The sequence below is a fragment of the Anguilla rostrata genome, chromosome 10 (assembly GCF_018555375.3).
Source record: "Anguilla rostrata isolate EN2019 chromosome 10, ASM1855537v3, whole genome shotgun sequence".
Classification (NCBI taxonomy): domain Eukaryota; kingdom Metazoa; phylum Chordata; class Actinopteri; order Anguilliformes; family Anguillidae; genus Anguilla; species Anguilla rostrata.
In genome coordinates, this window is record NC_057942.1 from 15,518,351 (window position 1) to 15,539,653 (window position 21,303).

At 46.8% G+C, this 21,303-nt stretch overlaps 1 protein-coding gene across 6 annotated transcripts in view; it reads right to left on the reverse strand.

Annotated features, from left to right (window-relative positions):
- The window catches only part of pbx3b (pre-B-cell leukemia homeobox 3b), a 100,458-nt gene that overhangs the window by 6,102 nt on the left and 73,053 nt on the right, over positions 1-21,303 (reverse strand). Inside the window, exons 4-11 of one of the 6 annotated variants that reach the window (XM_064354396.1) lie at positions 19,517-19,758; positions 15,631-15,821; positions 14,249-14,384; positions 13,076-13,105; positions 3,418-3,583; positions 2,651-2,728; positions 2,050-2,162; positions 577-666 (exon numbers count right to left, since the gene is read on the reverse strand). In XM_064354396.1, coding sequence (XP_064210466.1) covers positions 577-666; positions 2,050-2,162; positions 2,651-2,728; positions 3,418-3,583; positions 13,076-13,105; positions 14,249-14,384; positions 15,631-15,821; positions 19,517-19,758 — 1,046 coding nt within the window. The remainder of the gene's footprint in view (positions 1-576; positions 667-2,049; positions 2,163-2,650; positions 2,729-3,417; positions 3,584-13,075; positions 13,106-14,248; positions 14,385-15,630; positions 15,822-19,516; positions 19,759-21,303) is intronic. The other 5 variants (XM_064354397.1, XM_064354398.1, XM_064354399.1 and 2 more) reach the window with 5 other exon arrangements.

Here is a 21,303-nt window from a genome sequence, read left to right on the forward strand (position 1 = left end):
GTGTGTGTGTATGTGTTGTGTGTGCATGTGTGTGGGTGTCTGTGCATGAGTGTGTGTGCGTGTGTGTGTGTGTGTGTGTTTGTGTTCATATTAAATTATACTTTTATACAATGGCTCCCATCTCCCCTGCAGTCCCTAATTTTCCTTGTCATATATTCTGTGCTCTGTTCTGGAAGCAGACTGGTCTTATGGGCCCCAGTGTTGCTACACCGATGACAGAATCGTACAGAATGACAGGGCCATAGCAAAAACATGCTCTTCCACCTGTCACCTGGCTTTCAATGAACACTTTAGCTCTTTGTTTTAAAATGTGGGAGGGATTTTGAACATTTCAATCATTAGTAAAATCAAATAAATAAAAAAATGCGTATCACAATGGATAATGGCAAGGGTGACACTACTATTACTACTACTACATAATAGTAATAATAATAATAATTTAAAAAATAATAATCTTCCATATGTTACATAATTGATGTTGATTTAACATTGATTACACAATGAAAATCACTCATACCTATCATCATCCTTATCACCATCATCACCATAATTATCATCATAATTTGTGTGACTTACGTTCAAGCCGTGTGGACTGTACAGAGAGTTTCCCCCCAAACCATCACTGTATCCGGCCGTCTGACTGATAACATGACGCAGGGTATCCACCTGCATTGAAAAAGAGGGAGAGAGAGAGGAGGAGGGAGGGAGAGGGATGGTCAAGCCTGCCAAGTTATAGCGTCTCTGGCCCCTCCCAAACAGACCCCCGCACAAAAAAGAACCCCCCGCCCGCCCACGCACACAGAACACAAGGATGGGACACAGCCACGTGACACACCAACACGCTGACCGGTGGAATGTGGACCTCTGATGGACTTCTGGTTGCTTTCAGAGAGTTTGCACTGAACTTCCTCCTGTCATTACTTCCGGGTGATGCAGGAGATGCAGGCTCTCGAAGAGCCAATCACACGGCTCACTGTATCTTCTCTTTTCCCCTCTACGAGTCACCCTTGACACATTTGTCGTGGGAACTGCTCTAACTTCTTATATGTTCAGTGATATCATATGGAGACACGCACTCATACACATATGTGCGCATACTGTACACACACAAACACACACACATATGCACATATCTATCCACACGCACATACACGCAAGCATACACATATGACCACGCTGCACTGATCTGAAGAGCAACAACACAATCCCAATCTGCTTGAGCGGGAACGAAATGAGGAAGCACATGGACCAAGCACCCACCACCCAGTCTGAAGGACTAGCGCTTTTACTCATAAACACTCCTCCGTGAAACCCAAGCCTTTCTCCCTCACAACAGTTCTGTAATCCCCCCCTCCTTCTTCACAAATGCAAACGCCGCGCGTATCGTACGCCGGGCGCCTCCCTGAGCGTGAGATGAGCGCGAAACAGAGGGAGGGAGGGAGGGAGGGAGGGAGGGGTGGAGCGAAAGAGACACCGGGCACAAAGCACAATCACGATGGATGGCGGATGGGGGAAGGGGAGGAAACGACGGAGACGCTGAAGGAAGTAGCACACACCCAATCCCATCCCAAGAGCTCAAGTCAGAGCCAAAGGCATTCACAACAAATTGACTTCAACTGAGTCAGAAATTACGTCTTTTTAAAAAAAATAAAGTAATAAGCTAAAAATCTAAATCGACGTTCTGAAATGAACTGGACGTGAATCCGATTTCAGACACAAATACAGAGCGGATTGCCGTTTTGTAATATTATTTAAGGGCAGCATATTAGGAAGATAGATTTAAAGGGAGGAAGGGCGGGGCAATTTGGGGTAGACCACAATTATCCATCCATAGCCAATGAGAGTCACCCAGCACGAAAAAGAGGGGAAGTGGTGAAGAGAGATAGCCCATCAGAACAAGGAAGAGATATTCCAAAACGAATTTGGTTGGCTGTAAATACATGGGTGCCCTTCTTATCACGGCTGATAGCTCAGCAATGGCAAGGCATGGAGGGGAGGTCTCTCTCTCTCCTGTCACACAGGTCTGTGTACCTGCTTAGTATCTCCTACCTGAGACTGCACATTGGCTCCAACTTGTGCCCCCTGGTAAGAATCCCCATTCAGATTCTGCATGCTCATGAACATGTCCCCAGAGTTTGGGAGGTTAAAAGAACTTGAGGAACCTAGAAAGGAAAGAGGTAAGTCGCTGAATAACGGGAGAGACATGCACGCTCGCACGCACGCTCGCACGCACGCACGCACGCTCGCACGCACGCAGGCACACGCCACCCACCACCCCAAAATAAAGAGGAGCCCTTACGGAAAGCAACCAAAGGTGTGGGGACAGCGGGAGCCAACAAAAAACACAGAGGGACGAAAGAAAAAAAGCCAGGACAGGACAGAGAGGATCATGGGTAATAATTGCAACGGTGGGGGAGGACGCAGGGGTCCTCCAACAAAAAAAGGAAAGGCAACACAAAAACTACATGACCAAAAAAAAAAAAACTAAAGAACAAAACAACAGAGCCAATATCTGACTTGTTTCTCAAGCTTAAGCTTCCAAGTTTTGCACACTGTCTACCTCTCTCTCTCTCTCTCTCATGTCACAGGTTGGTGGGGAAAATATATGTCAATGACAAGGACAGGAATAAGCTTATGAAAAGTCCAGTACCAGTGAACATGTTGGTTAAAAGAGTGTTTTTGCTCTCTGCGGAGTCCAGCTGAAACTCTTCATCTTTCATCTGGAATCCTGGACACAAGAAAACGGGACCACTTCAAATAGCTGACCACACTCCCCCTTTAGGCCCACCAAACTCAGCACAACATCACAGTCAGTTCCTCCGCCTTGACTTTAGAGGCTTCAGCTTGGCTTCTCATTCACATTTTGATGCATTTTTTATTCCTTACTTTAATTACGTCTCTTTTCCTCTGTGATGTATGCAGAGTCAAAGCTGCTCCTAGGGGTAAGTTTCAATCTGTCATGAGCAATATACACAACACCACGATGGGAATATGGCGTGACAAATTAGGAGTGTTACAGGGAAGAGCGAGGATGCTAACACGCTAACATGTTCCGTTTTGATTTGTTGGTTTTTTTTTTTCTACCAAAAATAGATTTGGTTCTTGGTTCGCAAACTCTTCATGCTGTTTTACGCGTGAGTTTGCCTGTCTCTGTTGGCATCTACAGCCTCTAAGACAGGGAGCGTGAAGGTGGGGGTTGGGGGTGTGGGGGGTTGGGGGTTGGGGGGGGGGAACTCCCCCGGCTGGGAGCACTGTCAGTCATTCCTGCCAGTGTGCATGGTGCGTGTGACTGAGTGAGTGTGACTGTGAATGAGTGAGACGGGTAGTGGAGCGGTGGGGTGGTGGAGTGGGAGGGCGGGCGGGCGCAGTGGTTGGTTGGGGGTGTGTTTAGGGGATTAGTTAGGCAGTTAGGCTTACCGGAGTTGGGCGTGGTTGGCGAGTTCGTCTGGCTGTTCTGCACCGCCGCGGCGGCCGCGTGGGCGGCTGTCACCGCCGTCTTGGCGGCGTAGAGGTTGGCTTCTTCCTGGAACTTGCCGATGTTCTTCTTGTACCGAATCCTCTTGTTGCCGAACCAGTTGGACACCTGTGGGCGGGGGGGCCGGGGGGGTTGGGGAGTAGAGGGAGGAGCAGAGGTGTCAAACGTGAAGGCAGCCGAGGAGCTGAGCACTGAGAAGTGTGATTGCTTCAAGATGTCAAGTCTGGGTCCATCAAGTACACAATTCCCAACCTCCGCCGCTAATATCCGCTGGGTACGTGGGCTAATTAAGCAATAATCGGGGGCCGCTCGCGCGCCATGGCGGATGCGAGCGCGACACGCTCTCTGTTTGTCTCCCGGCAGAGCCGATACACGGGGGGGCGGCTCATCTACCACAACGCGCCTCTTAAACTTTTCCCGACTCCCGCTGCGCGGCCGGGGCCCGATGCTAACGACGTCGCTCAGGCCGGACGCTCCGGAAAAGGGAGCGCCGCCCCGGAACGCTCGCCGTTCTCCCGTTTCCGGGGTTGCGGCACGCATTCGACAGGAGCCCGCCCTGAGGGGCCTGGATCAGGGACACGGATAAGTACAGGGGAGAGGGGGCATTAATCACCGGAAATGTGGGGTTTTTTTTACGTTTCGTGGGAATTTTGACAGGCGGAACCTCAATCCCTGCCTTCTGAGTGCACTTTCCAGGCAGCCCAGGGAGCGTGAGCCTTGAGCTGGAGACAGATTTTCGATTTGGCCTCCTGTTCCATGAGGCCAGACAGCACCAAATGCCCCCCTCCCCCCCGCAATGGTGTGCACACGTACTAAGAACCTGCCTTTTGTCCACAGAATTTCATGAAAACTTCATAACATGTTCTTACTTTGTACTGTATCATCAATATGTCCAAATGTATATTCCTGCCATGTGGGGCATGGGGAATTTTAAATGTAATACTATAATGTACAACAAATCTATAGCCTTTCACTCATTTAAACTGTGACATATACGACCTCAGTTATAATTACGTAGACATAGAAACAATTGTACTAGATCAGTTTACCATATATAAATAAAACAAAGAAAATGCTATATTAACCATCAATATGAGTAATGTTTTCATCAGAACATTATTATTAGTATGGTATCATAGTGACAGAAGATGCAGTGCTAGTAAAATCTGTGCAGTAGTAGAATAGTACTATAATAGTACTAGTATGTTCCAGCTTCCTTTCTAAAATTAAGCAACACTAAGAGTATGATCGATTACTAAAAAAAAAAAAGTGAATATTATAGTATATGTATACAGTATATAAAACCACTAGGCAGCCAACAAGCCATGTAATCCCCAACAAAGCAAAATAATAATCTGTACAACTACTGCTAATAATGATGATAACACTAATACTAATACTAATAATAATACAATGGATTTTGCTGCACATTACTGAAATGGTGCAAAATCCCTTCTCTAATATGAGTAAGGCACACTGAAACAATGTGGAAATGCTTGCTCTGCAATTACAGTGGAATATTAAACAGATTACACTGTTGTTCTTGTTGTTGCCGCTTATTTCTTCCGTTGTAATGGCCCAATAAATTAGGGCGTCGTGTCCCCCCACGCGCGGCGTGCCATTCCCTCACGTCCCTCCCCCCCCCCCGACTCCCTTTCTCTCGCCGACCGGCGCCGGACCAGCCCGAGAGCAGCTGTCCCTAATGAAGGTTTATTTCGCCTCCCTCCCCGCGCTTAAATTTTAATATCGCGCCGCGGCCGGATCGAGGCGGCCGAAAGCGCGGATTCGCCGTGGCACCGGATCATTTCCATTCCGCCAGACTCCGCTCTTCTAAATCTTTAATATCTGGGCAATTAAAATTAATGACCATTCAAGAGAAGCCACTGCTGGCTGTGTTTCCTTCACATCAGTTGTTTGATGGGTTTACCTAGAGGTTAAACTAACAAGCTGGGTTTAATTGGAAGCAATGAATGAGCTGGCCATCATCCGTTTTACTTAACCTTCTAACAGAGGCTTTTAGGGGCAGAAACCGTACGTACAATCTCGACTTAAACAACAACACAAATAACGAAAAAAGAAAAAAAGGGAACAAAACAAACAGGGGCAGAGCATAAAAACCTCTTTTCTCGAGATTCCTCCCCGGCAGTATCGGCGCATAAAGAATCGCCCCGATAGGCCTCGGCTAGCGTGCCCCCAGAATGATCTTCGGGTCTTGTGGCACTGACGTTTATGAATTAGGATAGGCCGAACTCCGCGGCAGACGCAGCCTTGAGGCGTTCGGATTAAAAGAAGGGAAAAAAGGAGGATGAAATGAGATAACTGAAAACGCGAGCGAAAGACTTTGATTAATAATGACTGCCGTCGCACGTGGAAACAGAATTACATTTCTTTTTAGTTTCATTTGCGGAATTTGATCTGTCTAATAATTGTCAAATAAGACACTATTTTCGGCTCGTTCGGGGAGTGAATAAGTGAAAGGAACACTTCCTGCATATGTACTTCTTGCCGTGAGAATCTATGAGTTCATTTCGCAGACTGGCTCGCATTTTCTGTGCCAGTCACAGTCACGCACACAATACACTGTAGGCAGAGCTGGTTTAAAAATGGAATAAAACCCACATAACTCCACTTTACTCTAAGCACAAGCTTGCGGTACATGGTAGCAGTGCCTAGTGCATGACCAGATAGGATTTAATACTTAGAAGAAAAAAAAAAAACAATGTGACACATAATGAGAGCTCCTCTTGGCGACGGTTGTTATAGCGATCTCTAGCAGCTCCACAGCTTAATTGACTAAATCCACTGGAGGAGCCAGGCTGCCAATAACGTCTGCAGGCCTCCCTATAGCCTCCCTGGAGTTACCACAAGGGTGGCGCAGTGATGGATCTCCCTTTGCTCCGCCCCACGAACCTCAAGACTTTTTAATGTTTTTGATATACACTGAGCATTAAAATAATACTACAATTGTTAAAATATCACGTTATATGATTATTGCCGTTGCGGTTTTTATTTTTATGACTTTATTATTTTGTTATTGTTGTCGTTGAATTATCTCACCTTTCTTATTGCTTGTTCGGTAGTCATAGGTCTATAGTGTATCTGGGATTAACAGGCTGCATGTCGCAATTAAAAATAAATACACTTTTCTGACTCTTTCCCCCTGTACTAACAACAGTTGTAAATGCTTCCATCTGAGGAACTACACGCAGTCATCCCGTAATGCCATCCGCTGTCTCCTAATTAACACCCTACCCTTACACGCACACACACTTTAATTGTCAGCAATTATAATCATATCAGCCTTACAGAACTCTACTCATTAATAAACAATCAAGGACTGCGTGTGAATATATGTACAGTACTAGCGTATGGAAGCACTGCACTTAGAAGCAGAGTTTAACTATTAATGCAACATTTTGCAACAATTTCTCTTTCTGGCATAATACATGTAATATGTAATAAATGCAATATAAACATAACACAAAAATGAAAAAATAGTTAGCATTTGTTAAACAAGTCAGTTAAACAATTACACCTTCTTATACGTATTAGTTAATACGTACCTACATAATTGAGCATATATATATAGTGCATGAACAATGAATATGAGGTTAATGGGCAGACTGTCAGATTTTTATTTCAGGGTATTTATGTCCATATCACGTGATCTGTGTAGGAATTCCAGCTATTCTACACATAGTCCTCCCAAATAAAGTTGTCATATGAAGTGCTTGGTTGCAAATCCATTGCTTTTGATGACTGTTGCCCATAGACATCACTAGACATGGATATCTTCCCTAGTGACACTCTGCCAGGCCTGCACTGCTGCCATCTTCAGTTCCTGTTTTGGGGGCTTTTTGCCCTTTTTCAGCAAGAGAAAGGCATGTTCAGTTGGATTTAGGTCAGGTGATTGACCTGGCCACTTTTTGGCTCTGAAAAACTCCTTGGTTGCTTTAGCAGTATGCTTGAAGTCACTGTCCTGCAGCAAGGTGAAGCGCCATCCAATGAGTTTTGAGGCTTTTGGTTGAATCTGAATACACTTCAGAATTCATCCTGCAACTACCAGCAGTCACATCATCAATAAAAACAAGTGAGCCAGTTCCAGTGGCAGCCATACATACTTAAGCATGAACATACCTCCACCATGCTTCACAGACGACGGAGGTAGTTTGGATTAGGAGCAATTCCTTTCTTTCTCCGCACTTTCCTCTTTCCATCAGTTTGGTATAGGTTAATACTTGTCTTATCTGTCCATACAACTTCCAGAACTGTTCTAGAACTCTTGTTCCAGATGGCTTCAGTTTTGTTTTTCTTTTAGCAAACTCTAACCAGGCCATTCTGGTCTTGAGGCTTACCAGTGGTTTGCATCTTGCCATAAACCCTCTGAGGTTATGCTGGTGTAGTCTTCTCTTTATGGTAGTCTAGTGGACACATCTATGCCTACATCCTGTTCAACAGTTGAAAAGGTTTTTTTTCTTCACACTTGAAGGTATTTTTTCAGTAATCCACTACAGTCGTCCTCCATGTTTTAAGAGGGCATCTGCTATTGTGGAGCTCAGTACTGCGTGCTGACTTCAGAACAATGTATCAATCAGTTGATTTTGACACACCCAATATTTTAGCTATGTCTCTGATCGATTTATTCAGATATTTTAGCCTCATGATGGCCTGCATTACTTGCATTGACACTTGTGGTCCTCATGATGAGAGACAACAGCAACAGACTCCAAATGCAATTCCACACCTTGGATCAACTCTTGTTAGCTTTCTTGTGCGTGAACTAATGTTGGGGGCTATCTATAAAAAGGGCTGTAATTTCTAAATAGCCTCAAATTAGTGCTGACAGTCTGCACTTTAACCTCACATGCATTGTTTTATTTCAAATCCAATATGCTGGAGTACTTATGCACTGGACCTCACATACATCACCAGGAACTGGTGTGCACACACACTCAAATATGGCGCTCCATAAGGACAGGATGCTAAATCCGCACATACATGAATAAGAGAGAACAAGATGGCAGTTACACATGTATGTGTGTCTGTATACCTATACACATGTGTATTATGTATGTATATATGTCCCAGAGACAGACCTTATAAAAGTGGGCCACTGCGTCATCAAAAAGCAGGTATTGCTATGTTACGGCACTGGGTCTAATTTTACAAGCTAGTCTTCATTAACACAAGGAGAACAGGCTGAAACAATGGCTGAGATCAATAGTATGTTGCCCCATATAAAATGGACAAGTAATCTATCAATCCTTTTCATATATAAATGTCAAACTGTGAAAAGCTAAATGTAGAATGATGATACAGGATGTAACTGTTACAAATGGGCTTTCTGATATGTGTATTTGACCACTTACTATACATGCTGTCCATTGTGTTTGTGCTTGATGTGGAGAGAGGATAGAGAAAAAAGATGAAAGAAGAGGAAAGAAGAAGAAAGGAGACAGGAGAGAAAAGTATGTAACAGCAACTCTAAACCGCACGCAGAGTGATTCATATTCAGCGACACAACGCAAAACTTGCCACCCACAAACACACGGGCCACTGGCGGTTGCTGCAAGCTAGCCCAACCCAGCTAAAGTTCACGACACGCTTGCCGCAGCCGTAGGCAGAGCAATCTCGCCCCCATCGCTATTCCCTCTCCTTCCGGCACCTTCCGCCTGTCCCACCCGCAAAAACTGTGGGGATGCGAGGCGTTCTGCTTCTGCTGTGCATCAGACCCTGCGCCCCCCCCCCCCCCCCCCCACCCAATCGGACGCAATACAAAAACCGGCTGACCCGTGCGCCAGGGGGGTGCCGGGGATGCATTGCTCCTTAAAAGAACCTGACACCAGGTCTGTTCCCCGCGCTTAATAATTCACCAGCGTTCCCTCCTCGAACCAGGTCAATAGACTTCTCCTGTCGTTTAGACGGCCGATGGATGTTCTCTCCGAGGTCTCAATGCGGCTGGATTAATAATCTCCTCTGCTGAGACCCCTTAATGAAACCTCAAACCTGGTCTTAATTATACTGACAAAGGTGCTTTCAGTGGGTTCGCCGCTAATATTATCAATAATGGAGTGGGATTCATTAATACTTCACACATTAACCCCGGGCATTGTTCCTCTAAATATATAATGAGTTGAAATATTGATAAGTGTCGTTCATTTGAGCGGGGCACGTGATTGGAGTGGGGCAGCCACAAATAAGCAGCAGCCCGGCCTTAGCTTCGTAAGCACTCCTGTTCAAAACAGCCCGAGACACGCCGATGACCCTCTCACCATCAAAATGGGACATTATATAATTTATGAACCCCGATGCACACACACACACACACAAAACATGCAGAGAGACACTCACACACTAAAACATACACACACAAACATGACACACACACTCACACACTAAAACATACACTCACACACACAACACACACACAACACACACACAACACACAAACACAACAAGCACACTCACACACTAAACATACACACACACACACACACACACACACACACACAAACATGCACGGACAGAGAGACACTCACACACTGAAACATACACACACACACACACACACACACACTCACACACTAAAACATACACTCACACACACAAAAACACACATACAGACACTCAAACACACAAACACTAAAACATACACACACACACACACACAAACACGCACACACTAAAACATACACACATGCACACGCACACACATACTGCAAATGCACACACGCACAAACACACATGCACAATCATACACACACACGCCACACCCATGTCAGACACCTTCACTCGCACACTGAGTGCATAACGCACACACGGAAAGACGCACACAAGCGCACCATGCCCAAGTCAGACGCCTCCGTTTGCACACTGAGTGCACTGCACACACACAAACACACAAACACGCGCCGAAAAAAACCAAAAAACACAACAACAGCGCGTGAAGTAACGAGACGCCGCGCCGCGTTTCTATGAACAATTGTCTGATGAAGTGCGGCGATTTCGTCGGCAACACCATTAGCCGCTTTCACATCAGCGACGGTCGCAGCCACGCTGAAGGCTGGCCCGGGCCCCTCTCCCTGACACCTCATCTGGGGAATTATTTATTCCGCTCCACCCGCAAACAAGTCATCCGCGATCCCGGGCTTAAACGGGCTTATCCTTACTCGACGGTAAACATTCTTACTCAGCCGCAATTTGTCTTATCTGCTCCAACCGACCCATCAAATTGGGTGTAATGGTGTCATTCAGGGGCCTCCTTTGCCACTGCTGATTTCCTCACTTTGGGAAGACGCCAGAGGCGCATTCGTCGCTCTGAGGACTGCGGTGCCTGCAGAAGAGCCTCTTCCGTCCCGCCTTTTGTACGTGAACGCGTGCCAAGAACACACGCCTCAAAAAAATCATTCCGCCCGCTCGTTAACACATCCTGTACAGTATGAATGCATAGTACCACAACCGGGCCACGGTCAATGTGAGTATGCAAAAATAAGAAAAATAGCAGGCGAGCAAACTGGAAACATAAGATTGTTGTTTACGCAGGGCTGTGGAACTGAGCTTTTAATCCGAAGGTGGCAGGTTCAAATCCTAAGAAGGATATTGCTGCAGTACCCCTGTGCTAAGTACTTACCCTGGGCCATTTCAGTAAGTATAATAGTTATTTCCCAATGATGTGCATTATCTACATTGATGTGTACAAATACTTGTAAAAGATACATGGAGAAATTAGGCTAATGCAAAGAATGTGTGAATTATATTATTAAAAAATGACTGAGAATAGAATATGTGCTCTCTCGTGCGCCATTCTCCTCATCATACCTGCCTGTGCATTCCTTAGGCAATGTGTTATTACACTTTATACCAGTGGTCCTCAGTCCTTGTCCTGGAGAGCCACAAGGTTCACCGCATTGTGTTGTTACTCAGCATTGCGTAGCACAGCAGTTGATCAGTTAAGGCAGTTGATTACACGTCAAATTCAGGTCACCTGGTTAGCAGGTTCTGAATCGGCTGCTGATCTTAAGGCAAAAACAAAAACAAAAACCTGCAGACTCCGTGGATCTCCAAAACCAGGATTTTAAGATCACTGCTTTACACCCTCGAGCGCTATGCTTTCTGAACTGGCTGAACCAACGGTCATTCTTATCTCACACTCATCCTAAAAACCTCGCTCCCATTTATCACAAGAAACAATCATCCATTATGGGCAGTTAAACACGGTCTGACGGCGTGGCGTGAAGCCCTGAGCCTGCAAACCAAAAGACAGGTTTGACTGCAGGTCAAGGGCCCCGTTCAAAAACAAAGCATGGGCTCAGCAAACCAGTACTGCGATTTCATAGTAATTTAATAATGGTCATCAAACTGTTCATGGAAGGAGGCACTGAACTTTGCAGTCACATTAAAGAATCCCCGGGTGGCCAGAGAGGACGGCGTTCGAGTTCTCTCATTAGTAGGTGCATTTCTGGTCGCAGGATTATTCAATGAATGGATCAGAGAGATATCTGTCCAAGGCCAGACATTGTTTAAAAAAAATCACAGCACATAGAGTGGAGGTGGGGTGGGGGGGGGGGGTAGTGTGCGACAATTGTTCTTCCATCAAAAACAAGCAGTCCTCCTCTTTTGACTCGGTATGACTTGGTATGCCCTCAGAGGTAATTCAAGCACCAAACAATGGCGCAAATCTGCCTACGTAAAAGGCTGGCAGACAGACTAACAGGGCCCTGTTAATGGTGCTCAAGATGAGTTCAAGTGAGTTCTGAAAAGGCCCCTTGCGCCCGGATTGGCTCTGACGGATTGATTTAGTTCCCCAGAGAACCCAGACATCATGCTCTTTAGTCAAGCACAGGGTTCTTAGGAGCACAAAAAAAAAATTTTTGACTCGCTGATTGTTCAGAGGCTGTGTCATTTGTAACAGTAATCGCACAGACCTCTTGACATTTATGAAAACACCCGCGCGCACACACACACAGAGCTGAATGATGTGACATGGTACATTCCGGCAGGTACACGCTTTTTTACTCATGGCCATTAGTTTCGGGCTGCGGTACTTTTAATCGACGCTCGAAATGGACAACAAAGAACTGTTGAATAAAACATGGTTAAAACTCGCTTGTTTGAGCCACAGCTGCGAGAACAACAATAAATAAACACTGAACATTAACACATAGTGTGACAAAGACATGGGGGGTGTGCTCTGTTTCTACTGTATGACATCATGGTGACAGGCAGAATGTTGTACAGGTTAGTATGAACACAATTCAGCTGCATTTCTAAATATTCTTCTATTCAAAGGGACTGTTGGAGGGGGAGGGTCTTAATTTTGGCCACAAACGCCCCGTTCAGAAAAACTCGTTGTCTGTGGAGGTGTTGTGCACCTGGATCTGTCTTGATCAATTGAATGGCTCAGAACCCCTCCCTTGTACGATGATCTAGATCTGGGGTGTCGGGAAAGTGGGGGGTGGGGGGGTGGGGTCATGGTTTAAGAAGCGTGCATTTTGGGGGGGACTGTGTTTTGTAAACATACATATACGAGGAAATAAAAAAGAAAAAAATGTGTAAATAAAAATTAACAACAACAGCGGATCAGGAGAAGTGGTGACATACCTGTGATACTGTGATGGTGGTTCCCACCCCCTGAAGGTAAAAAAGAATGGCTTTTACAGTATCTGACTCTACACTCCACACACCCAACCACACCCCCTCCCAACAGAGTGAAGACAATGCAAATCAAAAATATATCTTCATCAGAAATAGTCAGAGGAATTTATTCATCTAATTTCAAGGAGGGGAGCAAACAGGGAGTAGAATTGGTTTATGCCTGAACTGGACTGAGATCAGTGCCAGATAATTTTTCGGAAGCAACCCCCGTTCCAACTTCACCCGCGCCCCCTTAATGTTGAGGCGGCTAAAGTTTGGGTGGGGTCAGGGGGATCAGATTAGAACTTTGCATTTTTTAAACTGGGTTTGGGGGTGTGGGGGTTGGGTGTGTGGGACACTATCGCCTTCAGGGGTGGTTCTAATGTCAAGGCCAGGGAGAGAGAAAAAAAATGGCCGCTAGAATAAAACTGGAGCCTGTGACTTTTTAATTTTTATTTTGACCAAAACCAAAAGTGAGTGAGTGAGGCGGGTATGGAGCGTGCGCCGATAGCCCCGGCAGGCTAACGGAAGCCGCGGACTCTCCGGTTTGCGGGTTTGTCCCTCGGCTGACCGCGCGTGACCGCGTGTGACCGCGTGTGACCTCGCGCGTTTGCCATAGAAAAGTTCACGCTCGCGGAGCCTGGACGGCGGCGCTCAGGCAAGCCGCGCCCGTTCATCCGTACGCCCACAGCAAAGCGTTTACAGGCAAAGGCATCGAAGCAGCGAGGCTTAGCTCTGCCTACAAGCGGCAAGTAAGAGCAGGCTCGATTGAGCAGGGCAGGCAGGCTGAGGTGAATGGGGACAAGACAGAAGGGGAAGGGGGGGGGGGGGGGGGCTCCAGAACACGAGAGGAAGAGGAGTGCATGAGGAGGAGACGGTATGGGCCCTCCCCCCCCACCCCGACTTCTTCTCTGACCAACGAGGTTCCGGTTTCAGTAATATCTCGGAGTCGGGCTGCGACCGTCACACCTCGAGCGGCGGGGGCAGTTCTGTTGGGCCGGGTTCGAGCGGCGGGCTCCTGTCCTGCCTTTTCCACCCTGACGCCCACCCACCAGAGTGTCGGGGGGACGGGGGTTCGGCCTCGGGGAGAGAGGATGGGGGGGGGGGGGGCGGCAAGGGGACGGGGGGGTCGCGACCCACCTGGGAAACGGTGATGCTGCACTTCTTGGCCAGCTCCTCTTTGGCTTCTTCGCTGGGGTAAGGGTTCGAAAGGTGGGAGTAGAAATACTCGTTCAGGATTTCCGTCGCCTGCTTGCTGAAGTTTCGCCTTTTCCGTCTGAAAAGCGAGCAAAACGACAACGGGAAGGACGACAGTGAGAAGAGGAACGCGGACCGGTAACGAGGAGTACTTAACACAGGGTGGAGCTAATAAGGATCAGCGTCCTTATCTGATGTCAGAAGCCCTGCATTTACGTGTCAGAACCACTGCCCTGGCACACATCGCTTCATTCGCCCGCGTGGGTTCCGCAGCCGCCCAGTTGGGGCGTGTAATTCGGGGAGTTTAGCGCGGCGGACGGGCGGGCTAATGGGAGCGTTTAGCCCGGGCGGCGTGTTCCGGTTGGAGCTGCGCTGGCCGCATTATAGAAATCAGGACATGCCCAGTTGAGCATCGCCCGTGAAGTGACACGGCGCGGCGCTAACTAAGCGCGCTAACTAGACCCGGGTCCAGCAAACGCCCCCCCCGATGCGCTGCTCATCCCGTTAGCGAGCGGCGGCTTATTTTCGCCTTGTTTGCCTTCCCTTCGCGCGAGCGGCGGGGCCCGGCCGAGGCGCCTCCTCTCCATCGGCAGCCTCCGCCTCGGAAACTCACCCGCCGCTCTCCCCGGACCTCCGCTCCGCCAACTGTTTGCGATTACGGTAATCGGGCACACCTGGTGACGAGCCGCGCTTTACCCAAATTACATCGCTTTTACTTCATTTGGCCCTAACTGCTCTCAGGTGCGCCCGATATATTGACTCAACAAAGGTGAAAGCGATGTGTGCCATGCGGTCGGGACCCCCCCCCCTGCCCCCTTAACCCCACCCCCGGCCAGCTCCGGCGCCCAGCTGGAACCCTTCCAGCCCGGAGCCGTTAATTCGCTTAGCTCACGGCTGCATGCTGGATCATTACACCAACTGCCTGCCTCTCTCTCCAAAGGTTTTGTAAATGTGAGATTGGATCTTAAATTGTACCTCTATTGTATCCATACTTGTTTCTGTATGAAAATCCAATCGGCGGCCGAGGTGCAGGCCAATAACCTTTCATGTTGTTGCTGTGTGCTTTGGACCAAAGGCCTCCCCGCACAGCTTCCCGGTATCTCCCAATCGCCCATATGTATAACAGGCACGTCCTGCCGGCGGCAGGTATTGCACCAAGTGGGCTCATTCTGTTTCAGTAATGGCCTAGATAGAGAGAAATCCCTACACACACACACACGCAGACACAAACTCACGCGCAGACACACACACAGACACGCAAACGCACACACACACACAGAGACACACACACACACACACACACACACACACACACACACACTGACCTGGCGTCGAGGAACCGCGAGCGCAGGATCATGACGGCCTCGCAGGTGCTCTGCTTGAGCTGCATCTGGATGGAGCTGAACTTGCGGTGGATGATGCCCACCATGCGCTCGATCTCCTTGGGCGAGATGGGCCGGGTTCGAGACTGCTCCCTCAGCAGGTTCATCACGTGCGTGGTGAACTCGTTACAAGCCTGCCCGCGGAGAGAGAGAGGAGAGGAGAGGAGAGAGGGGCGACAAACGCAAAAAGTCCGTCAGAATCGCATCGTTTTACTCTGCTTCTCATATCGTAGAGAACGGGTCCGACATTTCCTAATAAACCCATGCAAAGTACCATACACCTATATACACGTTTCAAACGTACTAAAACAAGAAAATTGCTCAATTAAGACTGCCGACGCCTTTGTCGGGTAAAATTAAGACTTTCTGACAAGCCTGTGTCGTGAGCAGTTCCCCACCGCGGTTTCACCACTGCTCCTCATTTTTAATTTGTATCTTTTTCTAAATTTTATGCCGAGTTCAGCCGAGTGCACTCCTCCGGTGCCGGCAGAGGAGCGAGCTGCGCGTCCGTGCGATCGCTGAACACTCCAACAGCTTAATAGGTGAAGTCATCTATGAATGCAAATGCCGATTTGCAATTTGGCATTTGCCCAGCGCAGAGAGAATTTAAACAGCTTTTCGTTAAACCAGTAGTTCATACATGATTAATTAGAACAACTCATTTATGTAGTGCACACTTTAGCTCATTACTCTAAGTAAAATTCGTTAAGTATTTACATTTAGATAATTAAAATCTGGATACACCCTTAAGAAAGATGCATTCACTCCAGGCAAAGCCTTGTGTTTTTTTTTTTCCTTCTCCCCTCTCAGTGCACTGGAAGTAAATTAGACTAATTTACCACACTGGCTTGCTGAGCCATCAGTATAACACCTTTTATTTTATCTCCCAAAGACCTTTTGGCTTTCTCTCACAAGCCGCCACGCCTATTAAATAGCTTTATTTGCTATGTAACATTAGTCTGTAACCGTGCCTCTGTCAGAGACACAATAATCCAAACTCAAAATGGAAAAAAAGCAAGTGGCATCAGGGATTTTACTTTAACGGTAGCAGCTAGCGGATAGCGAGCGGTGTTTATTGTGGACGCGGAAGCAGGCTGTGTGAATTGGCCTGGGCTCGAGTGCTAGCCAGCTCGCGGCCACGCCGAGTTTTTCACATATACTTATCATCACAGGCTTGCTTTATAGCCCGTTTCAATCACCATCAATCTTAGATTTATTTTCCTGCAGTGGCTGTAAAGGGAATTGGATGTATTTGTGCTTTAATTGCGTGGAAGGAGTCTTAAAGCAATTAAGGGGGCTTTCAGACAGATTTAGCTTAAAGTGCACTTTTTTCAGTTTAAAGATTTTAGATTTAGCTTTTGGATTTAGCTCGAAGTGCAGATTTTACTTCCATAATGGTCAAAAGACGGGACAAAACCAACGGAAAAACTAAGCTGTTCTTTTCTAGTTCTTTCCAAGTTATTTTCTTCCCCTGCTTTACCACAGTCTGATTCTTTGCACAATACCAAAACACATCATCGTTTTTACATTACAATGTCTGTGTTAACACTGTAATAAAACATTACTTTCAGTCATCATGCATAGAGATAACCCAAGGAATAATATTTTATTAGAGAATCAGGCTCTGTAGCAATCAGGGGAAATTCATGCCTTTAATGGAAGCAGCTGCTGAATCACTCATCTGTTTTAACATGAATCAATTTTATCACTGAATTGGAACTGCAGGCCACGCTGGTAGGACAGCTCTTCAAAGGGTACAGCTTTTATAGACTTGTCTTCCGATGCTGAAGTTTGTGCCGGGCGCAGAATGTTTGATCCTCACCACGACTGCACCGAAGTAAAGCAGGATTTTATAGGCAGCAGTGAGTTTGCCCGAAGGGCAACTCTCCTTCCACAAAGGAACAAGGAAGCGTTACCCCTGACGACAACGCAAAAATAAGCAAAGCCTCAGATGTTCTTGCAATTTTCCCCAGGATAAATTCTTCAGATAAAAAACAAAAACAAAAAAAAAACATTCAGACAATTTCAATGCCGTGTATTTAAAACCCTTTAAATAATGCGCGCTCGAATATGCTTAACAATGTGTGTGATGGTATTGATTTCTGTCTAATATACACGGTTTTCTGAAGGTAGTGACTGTAGGGTAGCAGGAGAATTAACATGTAAACAAATTATACAGCCGCGTTTTATAGCAAATAGATAAATGTTACAATCAATTGCATAATTTTACTGGGCCACCAAAACAGTTCCAGCGAAACTAAATTTAAGTAATGTGCTTAATTGTATTCGACTAGAAAATGGCATTGAATATAAAAGGAACTACACAGCTATAGTTTTCTCTTAATAATTCAAAGCCATGCAAGTATTTTTTAATTCAAAGATTTTGATGAGTATGATGCCACTGACAGGAAATATAATTTGAAGAAAACTCATTTTATGAATTTAATACATATCTTGTAATAAAACACAATATGCAGATAGGTGCTAGTGGCGATGGGGGGAGGGGGAGGTTCAGTGAGGTTAATAAGTTTGACCTCAGCGGCTCTGGTTTCCTGTGCGAACAGACCTAGATGCATCTTATCACTGCTGCGGAGGACCCGCGGATAATTTTGAGCAACCTCCTTCTCCGGACTGAATTTCAATGAAGCGCTTTGTAACACCGTCGAGAAATAGCGCCTGGAGAGACGCAGGCGTCTGCCTCTCCCCGTCCAGGGACCCCTGTCTAAAAATAGGCTCTGGATGAAGAGCGGGGAATTCCCAGCGCAGTGAGCTCATCCGAACGTCGTGCGATCGTATCCAGGACGTCTAAAAACCGTACGTACGCGTGAACCAGGCGACCACACGGAGCGCATCTCAAACGAACAGAACGCGTGTGGTCAGGGAAGACGGTGCACTCCCTATGGTCCCAGCGCTCTTAAGACATCTCCACTGGGTGACCGTAATCAGACCGTAATCAGACTGCCCACCACGCGTTCTGCCCTACACTTAGACCGACGCACTTGAGTGAGTATTTATCCTCCTAAAACAAAGTCATTCTTTTTTTTTTCCCCCATTTGTTAATCCTTGTAAACAACAAAGTACCTTCTGGTCAATCAGGAGCCAGCTTTACCCCTGAGTTTATCCAAAAATAAGCTAAACCTATTTAACCCTCATATTATGTTGAAATTTTATGATGCCATTAACACTTTGGGTCAAATTAACCCCAGTGGTTTAAACTGACACAAAACTATTGCAGTAAAAAAGTTACACTTTGTGTGTCACCTTCCTAATGGCTCCCAATTGACTAGCCTTTAATCCCTAAATATTTAAAATATGTGAGTAGCATCTCATTTTACAGCCCGAGGTAAGTGAAAGTGTAAGTTTAAAACCTGTCAGGGAAAGTGTCACCCACAAAAAAAACTAAAAAATCGGAGCAAACGAATCATGAAGGTTGCAGTTTTTCTTACATTTTGCATAGCTACTGTACCCTACAAATGACTCCACACAACACCGTTGTATACTAGAGTTGGCACAGGACTTCTGAAAGCATAGCATTATGTTTACTATATAATCCCACCAATTCAAGAAAAGTCATACAGGATCAAGATGAAAAAAACAAAGTTAATTGGTTTTTAAGAAATGTCAAACACTGAATGAGGTCAAATTGACCCCAAACATAATGTGAGGGTTAAGACACAAACGGAATGAGAGCTGTATGTAATGTAGTGCAGTGCCAGACTAAACTGGGAGTGCCTGCCCTGGGAGTCTCAGAGTCAACCAAAGGTCGATTTTAATTGAATCCTGGGGGAAGGGGGGGGGGGGTTAGCATGCTGGAGACGGTCCCGCTCACCTGCTCGTATTTCTCCAGCTCTGTGTGGTAGATCTGTCGGATCTGGGTGAGTTTGGCTCTGTAGTCCGAGTGCTCGATGGAGTTGTCGGCCGCGCCCCCCGAGGCGGCGGCGGCTGCGGCGGCGGCGGCGGACCCGCCCCCTTTCTCCGGCCCGGACACGCCCTCCGCCAGCAGCATGTTGTCCAGCCGCATGAGCTGGGGGTCTGGGGGGTCCTCTTCCTGGGCCCCGCGGATACTGAGTCCTGAAAGGGGCGACAACAAGCGACAGCGGTCAGGTGACATCATCAACATAGACAACTGGTGAAAAAAAAAAAAAACCTGATCGCCATTCTAAATGTGATATTTATTTATTTGTTTGACAGCAGTACCACTGCAGGCAAAATTAAGCTATTCACCTGCATGCACAATTAATTGTCCATTAATGCAAAAGTCAGAAAAAAAGCTAATATCTTCAGCTCCTCCAGGCCATGCTAAAACCACATTGTGCCCCCGGCCCCACCCCTCCAACACAAGCCCCAGACCCACCACCCTGCCCCTTCCCAGGAGCCCTGGTTATCGGTGAAGGCAGACAACACAGCTGCTTCAAGCGCACCAATGAACGAAAAAAAAGTCAGTTCCAACGCTGAATTGTAAAACGGATAAAAGTCCTCTTGCGCATTTAAAACAAAAAAATATTTCACATACCCCGGTTGGCGAAATTCAGCTTGGAGTGGTTGAAATAAAAATGAAAACGTGGCACAACAAAGATTTCTAATTCGCCGGCACGCTAAGGACACCCGTGAGACGGGCGGCCCCCCTGGGCACGGATCTGGCACCTCGCCGTGTTCGCGGAACGCTCCTGTCGCCAGAACCTGGGCCTGCCTCCCCTTTATTTACACAATGCGCCGCGCCTCGGAAACGCGCGTAACCCAGACGCGTACATGACAGCGACATCCACAAACTGACAAATGCTTAACCGCAACGTGGCGTTTCTGTTTTCCTGCAGGATTGCTAAACAGAAAGGATATACCGCGTCTAGTTCCCTCTCCATTTCTTTCTCTTTTTTTTATCGGGCGCGCGTGTTAGCTCGCGACTCGACGCCACGGATCGCTCAAGCTAAAGAACGCTCGCTCTCGGGTTTTCCGCCAACGTTTTGATGGGTCATAATCCGCGTTGCTTCGTTTACAAGACACATGGCCTTCTTTTCATTTACCGTGCACATGCTTATATCAAATTAACTGCTATAAACTATCAAATGTATATCTTTTCTATATTTGCGCAGTTCCACTCTCGTTTTTGCGTAGCGCCTTCCTTTATGCTTTGTTAATAATCTGCGATAAAATATCATCGCCATCGTCATCAGCGGTAGAGATAACTTGTGGTTGCATGACATTCATAAAAGAACACAGTGAGTCATCTAGATATTAGAGGCCTTTCTAGTCAGAGAGAGCCCCTGTTGTCAGTGGTCTCTCACTCATTCTCTCCCTCTCCCTCTTCCCTTCTTTTTTTCCAGCTCCTCTTTCTCTCCATCTGCTTTCTTTCTTTCCTCCCTCCCCTTGGCCTCTCCTCTTCTTCCTCTCTCCTTTCCTCTCCTCGTTCCTGCCCTCTCCTCCTTCCCGCCCCTTCCCTCCGCGCGGAGCGTGCCATTAATGTTAAAGAATAATTAACGGTGAAAAAAAGGTCTCTATATTGCAAAAGATTTTAATCAAGCCCTTTAATCAGGACATGTATTTCATTATTGTAGGGCTCTAAGAAGACTCCAGACACAGACAGTCCTCACATTGTTCCACGCGGGCTTCCGGCTGCCT